Consider the following 13,008-nt stretch of genomic DNA (forward strand, 5'->3'; position numbering starts at 1 on the left):
ACTCTGTGTGTGGCAAAAAAGGAACCCTGCACATTACCCTGAACACACCATCTCCCCTCGTGGAACATGGTGGTGGCAGGATCATGTTGTGGGGATGCTTTCCTTTCAGCAAGGACAGGGAAGCTGGTCAGAGTTGATGAGAAGATGGATGAAGCCAAGTAAAGGTCAATCTTAGAAGAAAACCTGTTGGAGTCTGCAAAAGACGTAAGACTGGGGCAGAGATTCACCTTTCAGCAGGACAACGATCCTAAACACATACAGCCAGAGCTACAATGAAATGGTTTAGAATGATCAAAGGATATTCATGTGTTAGAATGGCCCAGTCAAAGTTCAGACCTAAAACCAATTGAGAATCTGTGGCAAAACTTGAAAATGTTTGTTCACAGACGCTTTCCATCCAATCTGACAGAGCTTAAACTATTTTGCAAGAAAAATGGGCAAAAAATTTACACTTTGAATTAGGGATCGATCGGTTATTGGTGGGGCCAATTATCGGAGGCCGATATTCACTTTTTTTTTTTTTTTTTTAAGTCTCGCTATCTGCCACAAACTTGCCAATTTCGACCAATATTGCTTCAAGTGGTTGTACCGGAGTGATGCCTGCAGCTACAGGCACCACCCCAGTACTGTTTTTTAGAGCCGACGGTCAGCTTTCTTGTAATGACAACCAATGCGGCTCCCACCGGGAGACCCGAATGACCAGCCTGCATGTGCGTTTTTGGTGGATGCAGTTTTGATTTGACCTTAGTGTTTTCCGTAGACGGGGATGGAGACCAATAGCATGACCTGCTTGTCTCATATAAAGTCCCAAAAAGGAAATTAGGGATTTCAAAGGCAGTGTGCTTTACATCCCTTCCTATCTATATACTGCATCCACCAAGGGGATGGAGGTGTAATGCTTTTCAGCTGGTCTTTTCCAGTTTGCACCATGGTTATAACCTAATTATTTGAGTCTTTGAGACAACAGCCAGTCGTGTATGGGGATGGGTTGGGGGAGGTTGGGCTGTCTCCCTCTCACCTGTCCCCCATCCGCCCATTAGCGGCCATGTGCCTCCAGTGTGAGGACACTAAATTGAGAGTGTAGGACTGCAGATTTAAACAGGGTGCCTTGAAGTGGCTCTGCAGCTTTCACATGCGTTTGCAAATGTGTGTCAACTAAACCCCTGTTCTTTGTACCAAGAGACAGGTTTTATTTGGTTGGTGACAGACTGGAGGGTGAGTACATCAGACTGGGGGCTGGCTGACTTTCATGCACCTCTTAGAATCCTTAAACCTCTTTTTTTCATGTCGTGACATCACTTCCGGATACTGGAGCCTTAACCCTTTTACGGCCAGGTCCGTACGCCGTACGGATCTCACATTCGTCACATTCTTCCTTGTTATAAGCGCACGGTCACTTCAGTGACCATAAGCTTATATCAGAACTGTTCAGCAGACTCTACTGAACAAAACCATAGCTCTGACCAGCAGATCACATTCCAGTGATCAGAGCTATTCCCCCCTCCCCATGCCGCCGCTAATAATTGGACATGTGTCCCTGCTTTACCCTACAATGCAGCCCCCCCCCCCCCACCTAACTAATCCCTATAGCACCCCTGTCTATCTCTCCACACTAAACCCCTCCTGCACAGATCCTGACCCCCTTCCCACACACACACACAACACAATCCTCCCCTGCAGCTTGCTGCTGCCCTCCCGTTGGCTTGTATGCTGCAGGGGAGGCACACATTTGTAAAACAATACATCTACATTGGGGAGGGGGCAGCACTCTGACCCCCCACTCCCCTGTACTGCACTGCATGCCCATCACCTGGTACCCCTTCCCACACTGTAGCCAGCTGGTTTTCCTTCCCAGCCGGCTGCAGCTGCTGCTCGGGAGGGATCCTTGATTGCTCGGTGTCAGGATGAAGAGCGCGTGGGGGGGGGGGGGTAAGAATGTGCCTACCAGCCCTCTTCCTTTCCTAGGTGAACATAGTGAGCAATTGGTACCGATCGCTCCTGTGTTTACAGTGTATGAATAAATGGGAGCCCCTATGCAGAGGCTTCCATCCATTTATAAGTCTTACAGCTGAGCCTGCAGAGTAAGGGACTGAAGTCTTCAGTCCCTTTCTCTGTCAAAAACAAGAGACCTTCGATTTCTCTTTAGACCCCTAATGTCTCTTCAAAGCCCCCCTCACCCAAAAAAAAAAAATGATATAAAAAGAAAATTTTAAATATACAGTGGGTACGGAAAGTATTCAGACCCCCTTACATTTTTCACTCTTTGTTATATTGCAGCCATTTGCTAAAATCATTTAAGTTCATTCTTCTTCCTCATGAATGTACACATAGCACCCCATACTGACAGAAAAACACAGAATTGTTGACATTGTTGCAGATTTATTAAAAAAGAAAAACTGAAATATCACATGGTCCTAAGTATTCAGACCCTTTGCTCAGTATTTAGTAGAAGCCCCCTTTTGATCTAATACAGCCAGGAGTCTTTTTGGGAAAGATGCAACAAGTCTTTCACACCTGGATTTGGGGATCCTCTGCCATTCCTCCTTGCAGATCCTCTCCAGTTCTGTCAGGTTGGATGGTAAATGTTGGTGGACAGCCATTTTTAGGTCTCTCCAGAGATGCTCAATTGGGTTTAAGTCAGGGCTCTGGCTGGGCCATTCAAGAACAGTCACGGAGTTGTTGTGAAGCCACTCCTTCGTTATTTTAGCTGTGTGCTTAGGGTCATTGTCTTGTTGGAAAGTAAACCTTTGGCCCAGTCTGAGGTCCAGAGCACTCTGGAGAAGGTTTTTGTCCAGGATATCCCTGTACTTGGCCGCATTCATCTTTCCCTCGATTGCAACCAGTTGTCCTGTCCCTGCAGCTGAAAAACACCCCCACAGCATGATGCTGCCACCACCATGCTTCACTGTTGGGACTGTATTGGACAGGTGATGAGCAGTGCCTGGTTTTCTCCACACATACCGCTTAGAATTAAGGCCAAAAAGTTCTATTTTGGTCTCATCAGACCAGAGAATCTTATTTCTCACCATCTTGGAGTCCTTCAGGTGTTTTTTAGCAAACTCCATGCAGGCTTTCATGTGTCTTACACCGAGGAGAGGCTTCCGTCGGGCCACTCTGCCATAAAGCCCCGACTGGTGGAGGGCTGCAGTGATGGTTGACTTTCTACAACTTTCTCCCATCTCCTGACTGCATCTCTGGAGCTCAGCCACAGTGATCTTTGGGTTCTTCTTTACCTCTCTCACCAAGGCTCTTCTCCCCCGATAGCTCAGTTTGGCCGGACGGCCAGCTCTAGGAAGGGTTCTGGTCGTCCCAAACGTCTTCCATTTGAGGATTATAGAGGCCACTGTGCTCTTAGGAACCTTAAGTGCAGCAGAAATCTTTTTGTAACCTTGGTCAGATCTGTGCCTTGCCACAATTCTGTCTCTGAGCTCTTCAGGCAGTTCCTTTGACCTCATGATTCTCATTTGCTCTGACATGCATTGTGATCTGGAAGGCCACAATTCTGTCTCTGAGCTCTTCAGGCAGTTCCTTTGACCTCATGATTCTCATTTGCTCTGACATGCATTGTGATCTGGAAGGTCTTATATAGACAGGTGTGTGGCTTTCCTAATCAAGTCCAATCAGTATAATCAAACACAGCTGGACTCAAATGAAGGTGTAGAACCATCTCAAGGATGATCAGAAGAAATGGAAAGCACCGGAGTTAAATATGAGTGTCACAGCAAAGGGTCTGAATACTTAGGACCATGTGATATTTCAGTTTTTCTTTTTTAATAAATCTGCAACAATGTCAACAATTCTGTGTTTTTCTGTCAGTATGGGGAGCTATGTGTACATTCATGAGGAAGAAGAATGAACTTAAATGATTTTAGCAAATGGCTGCAATATAACAAAGAGTGAAAAATTTAAGGGGGTCTGAATACTTTCCGTACCCACTGTATTTGTAGTCCTAGTAAGACCCCTTTCACATGGGCGCCTCCGTAGGATGGAGTCCACTTGCTTAGCGGGGGATCACCCTGCTGATCCCCCACTGAGCAGGCCGATGACAGGTCTGTCTCCACTCCGCTGTGCAGAGCAGAGATGGACCCAGTCCCGCTCTCCTCTGTGGTGGGGGGGGGGGGGGATTCGGGTGAAAACAAAGCACCTGTCCATTTCCATCCGATCTGCAAAACGGATGGAAAATTGGACCTCCATCCATCTGTTTCTTGTGGGCAGGATCGGATAGTAGTGGAGGTCAGTGGACATGTCACTTCTGGCATCCGCTGCTCCATAGGGGAAAATGTCAGTTTTTCAGGAGGACCTGATCGGGTTCTCCATTTTCCCCTATCGGACAGCCCATGTGAAAGGGGTCTAAGGGTAGATTTAAACATGCTCCTAAATTGCCCTTGCCTCTGAAGCCAAAGGCTATGCTCCAAAGGCTACTGATAGGCAGAACTAAGTGGCAGTGGCGCCGCCCCGGCTCAGGTAGGCGGACACAGGGGTGAGCTAGCCTACAGGGCTGGGGGAGGGGGAGAGAGACTGAGGGGGTCCCCCAGGTTATCCTGTGGATCCTTCCTTTTCTTTTTTGTCTCTTCCTCAGAAGCTGGGTCCAGGCTAGAGATCTTAGGAATCCGGCTAACTTTCGCTGGGGAGTGGCAGGTGTTGGTGTAGGTGCACCTCCTCCTTTGTTTAGGGGTCTGACTTTTTTTTTTTTTTCTCCCCTCGTCTCATGTTTCAGGCTTAGCCCAAAGAAGCGGGGAAATTGGTGGGAAGGAAAAGATGCCTGGCCTGCACCACTAAATTTAAAGTAGGCTGGAGCAAACTGCTCTCTAAACCGTGCATAGACGAATTGGTCTATAAAGAGGCGACGGGGGCGTGTAAGGATTTAATCGCAGGAGTTAAAGAAATGAAGGCAATTAAATCCATGTTGTCTAACATTGAGACCCCCAGCCAGCGGAAGTACCCCTCATTTCAGCCCCAGAGGAGGTAAAGAAATGGAGGAGGAGAAGGACTCCGATTCCCTTGAAGAGCTTAGTGAGACAGCTGTTTCCAGGGAAGTCCTTGAGCTTGGGACAAAATCGCCTAGATATAAACTTTCACTAAAAGAGGTGGATGCCTTGCAAGGGGTGATTTATAAGACCTTAGTTATTAAAGAGGAACAGGTCTCCTTGTCCCTGCGTGACCAAATGTACCAAACCTTCTCACAATGCGTCAAATCTAAGGATCTTGCGTTTGAGGACATGGGGGTCCTTAAAGAACCCATGGACAAGAGAATGGAGATTCTTCTTAAAAGGTCATGAGAGTGTAGTCATGGCAAATTTTAAGCCAGCTATGGCTACAGCAGTGGTGGCCCTGAATTTGGAAGTCTGGTTGGACCAACTTCAGGCCCACTTAGAGGGGGGGGGGACTTCCCGAAAATACATTTTGGATTCCCTACTTCTGCTGACTAAAGCGGCAGGGTATATGGTGGACGCTTCAACAGAACCCGTCAAGCTGTCAGCTAGAGCTGCAGCCCTGGTAAATTCTTCCTGCTGGGCGTTGTGGTTAAAATCCTGGTCAGGAGACTCCGCCTCAAAGATAAGACTTTGCGGCATTCCCTTTTGAAGGGGACCTTCTGTTTGGCCAGGACCTAGAAAAGGTCTTGGACTGAACAGTGGATAAAAAGAAAGCCTTTCTGACAAAAGCCAAGAAGGCTCCGGAAAGGTGGGGTCCCGGTGGGAGGAAGATTGGGGCAATTCCTCCCAGAGTGGGAAAAGGTGACCCAAAATGGGTTCATACAGAGGATAATAAGGGAGGGCTATCAAATTCAGTTATGGGGCACTCTGCCTGCAAGAACGTTTGTGACATACCCTCCCAGAGACCCAAAGTCACTCATATCGCAAATTGGTGACCTTATGGACCAGCGGGTCCTTGTTCCAGTGCCCAAGAAGAGACGAATCAAGGTTTCTATTCTCATGTCTTTGTCGTGAGGAAACCGTTAGGGAAGTTTCATCTTATTCCAAACCTAAAGCCTCTGAACAAATGGGTAACCTGCAAGAGGTTTCGGATGGAAACCATATTTACGGTGAAGGTGATGCTCCCCCCAAACTTCCCTGGATCTAAGGGATGCTTATTTGCAAATCCCAATTCACAAGGGATCGCAAAGTCTTTTGAGAATAGCAATCAGGTGGGGAAAGGAAATCCGCCATCTTCAGTTTAGGGCTCTACTGTTTGGCCTGTCCTCTTCTCCCAGAATTTTTACCAAGGTTTTGGCAGAAACACTGGTCCCTTTTGAGGCTAAAGGAGATCTCAGTCATCCCTTATTTAGACAGCCTTTTATTTTTCACCCACTCCTTTCCTCAGTTACAAGAAAATTTGCGGATCGCCTTTCTTTTCTTGGAGGACCTAGGGTGTTTAATAAACTGGGAGAAATCAAACCTGGTCCCAGCACAAGAATTGTGCTTTCTGGGGTACAGAATAAACTCTCTGGCGCAAAAGATTTCTCACTACGGAAAAGGTGAAAGCAACAGCGGTCGCCTTCCAGAGCAACCAGGCATTTTTAATCAGGACGGCCATGTCAGGCCTGGGGTTCTTGGCGGCAACGATTTCAGGCGTTCCTTGGGCAAGAGCCCACTTCAGGTGTTTCCAAGCCAACGTCTTAAGAGTATGGGACGGGAGACAGCAGTCATTGGACGAAACCATCCATCTATCCCTGAAGGCCAAACGGTCGCTTTGGTGGTGGAGGAGCAAGGAGAACCTCTTGAAGAGTCTTCAGTGGTCTTTAGCGGTATCCGTCTGTATTACCACAGACGCCAGTACTTGGGGTGGGGAGCCCATTGGGGAACGAAGGTGGCCCAAGGATCCTGGTCCAGGGCGGAATCCTCGAGGTCGGCGAACTGGAGAGAGTTGCGGGCAATCTGGGAAGCCCTAAAGGTATTTGCCAAGGATTTGAACAGCTACCATGTACAGGTCTTCTCAGACAGACAGTGTGGGGGCAGTGGCATATGTCAACAATCAAGGAGGGATCCGACTGGCAGCGACCATTTTCGTCTGGGCAGAAGCAAATCTGAGCTCAATTTCTGCACCCCACCTCAGGGGAGTGGACAATAGTCTGGCAGACTACTTAAGTCGCCATCGGGTACACGAGTCGGAGTGGTTTTTAAACAGAGAAGTTTTCCAGTTAGTGACCCAGGGGTGGGGCCTTCCAGACGTAGATCTGTTCGCCAGCAAGTCGAACAACAAAGTTCCAATGTATTTCTCCTTGGAGAAATACGGGGGGAGCCATAGGTATGGATGCCCTTTCTCAGAAATGGACATTTTACCTGAGCTATGCCTTTCCCCCATTCAAACTTATCCCCCCTTGTCCTAAAGATATTCGTCCTGGAGAACACCACTATGATCCTGGTGGTCCTGTATTGGCCAAAAAGGACTTGGTTTTCATCCCTGTTGCGTCTGGCAACAGGGCATCCCCTCATGTTGTCCGAGAGGGAGGACCTGTTGTCTCAGGGACCGGTTCAGGTACCAAAAATTCAGATAATGAAATTGGCAGCTTGGTGTTTGAGGAAAGTCTTCTAAAATCAAAAGGACTTTAAGACAAAGTGGTCCACACGATTCTATCCAATAGGAAGAAAGCGACCCAAGCAATTTATTCAAAGTATTGGAAACGTTTTTTGTTCTTGCCTGGACACCAGAAACCGGGAGGTCGGTGTCCCAGCCATCCTATATTTTTTGCATGAGGGGGCGGACAAGGGACTGGCCATTAGTACTTTTAAAAGTACAAGTGGCGGCCTTATCAGTATTTCTGGAGGAATACCTGGTGTTGGAACCCTCCAGTAGGCAGGTGCTTTAAGTGATTGTCCAGAATGAGACCGGTTCCATTTAGAGTTCTTCCTAAATGGGACTTGTCGATGGTACTACAAGGCTGGATAAAGCTTTCGCAGGGTGAAGACCTGTCCTTGAAGTATTTTACTCTTAAGACGGCCTTCCTGGTTGCGATTTCGAACGTATTGGTGAGTTACAGGCGCTTTCGGTGAAGGAACCTTTTCTCCAAATTTTTGAAGACCGGTTGGTGATGCGTACAGATCCGGGATTCATACATAAAGTGGCCTTCAGGTTCTACAGGGCTCAGTAGATTGTGTTACCCTTCTTCTGTGTGTCCCCCGACCAATCCTAAGGAAGCAGAGTTCCACCTTCTAGATGCGAGGGCCTGTGTCTTATGCTATTTAGAGTTGTCCAAGGGCTTTGGAAAATCATACGCTTTTTATCTTATATTCTGGTAAAAAAAGAGGGCAGCAAGCTTCAAAGAACACTATTGCCCAGTGGATTAAACAGGCAGTGGAGGCATATAAAAGTCTAAAAAGAGTGCCCTGTTGGCTCACTCCACGCGGGTGTTATCTGCTTCTTGGGCGGAGCAAGCCGGGGCGACACCAGCACAAATTTGCCGAGCAGCAACGTGGTCTAGCTATTTGACATTCATTAAGCACTACAGACTGGACCTTCTCTCTGCGCAGAATCAAGTGTTTGGGAGGAAGGTCCTCCAGGCAGTAGTCCCATCCTAATCTGGTAAGTTCTCGTTGATCCCTCTCCTGTGCTGTCCTGGACAGACGGCTGGTGAAGAACCCAGAGATAGAATTACCGGTAACTCGGTTTCTAGGAGTCGTCCAGGACAGCAGGGATTCTCTCCCTTTTATGCTGTTATAACCCTGGGCAAGTTTTTTTTTTTTTGTCTTGTTTCCGAAGCCATTTCTAGGGAGTACTCAGATAAGACTGGGGAAGAGGGATGGTGTCCGCCCCTTTTATTCACCTGATCCTTTGTTTCTTCTGTCTCCGGAAGTGGAGCCTATATCTCCTGTGCTGTCCTGGACTACTCCTAGAAACCGAGTTACCGGTAAGTCAATAGTGATTTGATAAACATTTGCGCAAAATATGCAGGGTCTTAAAAATCTGTAGCACCTTCTTTTTATTCTACTGGTCATGTGCTTTCAGAAAATATATAGTTGAGGGAGGGGTTTACAAATTCTGAAAGCTGTAAGTGAAAAATAGAAGCACAATGTAAAATTTACAAATATTTATTTATTAACTCCACACAGGTTAAGCTTTTATATTTAGCAGGAATTTTGTAAAAGTTGCTGTGTTTTTATCTGCTAAAAATGATTTTGGCATATTTTGCGCTAAAATATTGTCTTGATAAATATTTGCGCAGAGATCGCGGGGCCTTAAAAAAATCAGTAGGACCTTCTCTTTATTCAAAGGTTATGCTTTCAGAAAATCTATGGTTTGGGGGGTGTTTTTAACAAATTCTGAAAGCTGTAAGGGAAAAATGGAAACCTTCAGATTTTTAGAGAATATTGGATATTTACATTTTTGCGTGATTTTCACCATTTTGCAAAAATGCTAAATTTTTAAAAGTTACAAATATTTGTTATTAACTCCATACAGGTTAAGCTTTTACATTTAGTAGGAATTTAGCAGGACTTTGTAAAATTAGCTGTGTTGTTATCTGCTAATAATGGTTTTAGTGTGTTTTTTTTAGCAAAAATATTGTTTGATAAACATCTGCGCAAATATCGCAGGGCCTTAAAAATCAGTAGGACCTTATTTTTATTCTACAGGTCTTGTGCTTTCAAAAAATATGATTTGGGGGGTCTTTTAGAAATTCTTAAAGCTGTAAGGGAAAAATGAAAACCTGCATATTTTTAGAGAAATTTGGATGTTTACACTTTTGCATCTGTTCGCAAAAGGAGCAATTTAAAAGTAACAAATATTTTTTGTTAGCTCAATACAGGTTAAACTTATATTTAGTAGGATTTTTACAGATATTTTGTAGAATTAACTGTGCTTTTATCTGTAAATAATGACTTGTATATTTTTAGCAGAAATATTGTTTTGATAAACATTTGTGGAAATATTGGGGGGGTCTTTTACAAACTCTGTAAGCTATAAATGGAAAAATAAAAAAGCAAAGGAATAAATTGCAATAATGGTCTGGCCAGCTGAGTTTAAAAATTTAGCGCAAGGCCTGGCAGCGAAAGGATTAAAGACGCCAGATTAAAAAAAAAAGCATTCAAAACAGCCAAACTTGGTGCAGAGAAGGGGTTTGGGGTCTTTTAAACCCCAGATCCCTCCATAAAGAGTACCTGTCACTGCCTATTACTGTCAGAAGGGATGTTTTACATTCCTTGTGACAGCAATAAAAAATTATCAAATTTTTTTTTTTTTTTAAATGTGCAGATTATCGGCATGAAGGGTGGCTGGAAAATAGGTATCGGCCCTGAAAAAACAATATTGGTCGATTCCCTACTCTGGATGTGCAAAGCTGGTACAGAAATACCCAAAAAGACTTGCTGCTGTTATTGCAGCGAAGACCATTCGCCAAATTAATCATGAAAAGCAAGCAAACACAAGCCTCTCCATAGTGTACAAAAGCTTCAAACTGTTTTATTATTAAGTATTGCACTTACAGGTAATAAAAACCAATGCCCATATCAGTAAAACAGCTGGCAGATATCCTTCTTTCCTGGAATACGATCACGTAAGCAAGAGGCTCCACTGACGCATTTCGATAGCAACGGACATCTTCTGGGGCTAGGAAACAGTGAAAACAATGATTACGATACACGTATTACACCTCGCCGATCTGAAAAAAAGTGCCAAATGTGACAGTGGAGTGGGGGAGGGTGCAAACAAGCAGAACTTCACATTTTTCAGTGGAGCTCTGCTTTTTAAGGTAAAAAAAAAAAAACGTTTTAGAACTACTTTAGGTATAAACTTGCTCCATATAGAATAGCCTTCAGACCTGGTAATTGCTTGCTCAGGCACATAGCACTGAATTACGGGTGACCCAGGGAAGATTTTACTCTTCTCCGAATACCTTTTATATGGTGCATGCTACAAACAGACAAACAGATGGCAGCTTTACTTTAGTACAATTAGCCATGGTGTCTGTTTGAGAAATTGTCATATTTATATTGTAATAAAATATAGTGGATGCTGCAATTTAGCACATATTAGAATAAGGTTTAAAAAAGGTTTGTAATGTTTATCATTTTAAAAGATAATGGGGAAAAAATAAATAAGTGTGTATGTATGTATGTATGTATGTATGTATGTATGTGTGTGTATATGTGTGTGTGTGTGTGTGTGTGTGTATGTGTATATGTATATATATATATATATATATATATATATATATATATATATATATATATATTACTTTATAAAGTACCAGTTTTTTCCTTTTTGGCTTACATGTGGTGTAATCACACTTAAACCGTGTCCTATTGTTCAATCTTAGAGTTCATTTTGGAATGAATGGATCAATGCGCATTAATCCAGCAGAGAAGAAGGATAGAAGCGGAGCTCCAGCAGTTCTAGAAGTGCAGCTCACCAAGGATTTGATTTGCTTTTTTGATTCCACGATGGATGTCAGGTAATGCTTAGACCTCCCTTCATTGTGTCTAATGGCTCCACGGCTATCCTATGGGTGAAAAAAAATAATTGGGGGGGGGGTGTATATACAGTGTGTGTGTGTGTGTGTGTGTGTGTGTGTGTGTGTGTGTGTGTATATATTTATATATCTACAGTAAGTGTGGGTATGTATATAACTGTATAATAGAGGGGACCGAAAAACTGTATACACACTTCAGCATGAAAAAATATATGCATACAAATGTTATTGCCAGATTTATATAAGCCTCAAAGGGTGACTGTAAGTCATGTTTTGAATTATGCAATCGCATTAGGTGCTTAAACTAGTCACCGTTAGAATTTAGACACTTTTTTTGATATTGGCAAACTACTGCATGAACAACATTGGCTAGAGTGTCCACAGGAATTTCTCTGCATGATGTTTCAATTTCTTCCTGTAGTGCAGTCAGTGTAGTAGGTTTTCTACGGTACACTACATTCTTTAGTGTTCTCCACAGATAGGAATTGATGGGGGATATGGAGGGAATTCAACAGCACCTCTACGTCCTATCCAATATAAGAAAGTCCTCGAGAGAGAGCCTCTCACTTCTCGGTGGTAGTGGAGTGGCGCACCATCTCACTGGAAGTAAAATTTCTCATCCATATAAACTGCATTAATGGCCCTTAACATGATGATATCAACAGTGGTACGAATACTGACATCTTTAGAGGAAACCTAATACTACACAATGCCATGATTAAGTTTGGGTTTTAAAAAACCCAAACTTGCCCTTTTTTAAAACCCAAACTTAATCATGGCATTGTGTAGTATTAGGTTTCCCCTAAGGCCTCATGTACACTGCTACTTGTAAACGGACGTTTAGGAGCAGTTGGGCGTTTTTTTTCAGAAGCCCCTGAACCCTCCTCTGTTATCTTATCTGTCCATGTACACTGAGTCGTTTACAGTAGTTTAGAGGCAGTTGTTTAGTGTCGTTTTTTGTAAAGCTATTTTTTTGCATTCAGGACGTGTGTTCACCGGCGTTTCAAACGCCAGACACCGCTAAACGCGTCTAAAAGCCCAAACCAGCGTTTGCGTTTTGCATTACATGAGGCCTTATATATTTCTGACCCAACATGTGATGTTTTCCTGCTGGCTTGAGACAAAAAAGTTTCACACCACAGGTTACCTAGGCGACTGACCCACCCTTCAGCCAATTGTGAACTTGTCCACACATTGCCCTTCCCCCAGGCTTGGAAAGAGAGGACAGTGACCTGCCAACATCATCAGACGTTTTTTCAGCAGCTGAAGGTCAAATCAGATTTTTTCAGCAGCACAATTTGAGATGTCGAGAGATATTACTCAGTCCCAGCTCATTGCAGCTGTGCAGCAGCATCCACAGCTGTGGGACAAGTCTCATGAGCTGTACGCAGACCGTATTTCAAAAAGAACTTGGGAAGACCTAGTGAAATCCTTGACCCCTCACTGAGAGAATCTGTCTAAACCGCATAAGAAAAATCGAGGTAAGTACAAATTTTTGCCTAACTTTATTCGTTATGTGAGAAATATGTTTTAAATTATTGATAACTTTTTTTCTCCAGTCGTCTGTCCAGGACAGCACAGGAGATATAGGCTCCACCTCCGGA

The 13,008-nt window shown here is 44.3% G+C and overlaps 1 protein-coding gene across 1 annotated transcript in view; it reads left to right on the forward strand.

The window, feature by feature from the left end:
- The window catches only part of NEIL3 (nei like DNA glycosylase 3), a 118,354-nt gene that overhangs the window by 43,846 nt on the left and 61,500 nt on the right, over positions 1 to 13,008 (forward strand). Inside the window, exon 3 of the mRNA XM_082269703.1 lies at positions 11,252 to 11,386. Coding sequence (XP_082125829.1) covers positions 11,252 to 11,386 — 135 coding nt within the window. The remainder of the gene's footprint in view (positions 1 to 11,251; positions 11,387 to 13,008) is intronic.

The sequence above is a fragment of the Pelophylax lessonae genome (assembly GCF_965119305.1).
Source record: "Pelophylax lessonae genome assembly, chromosome: 1".
Taxonomy (NCBI): Eukaryota; Metazoa; Chordata; class Amphibia; order Anura; family Ranidae; genus Pelophylax; species Pelophylax lessonae.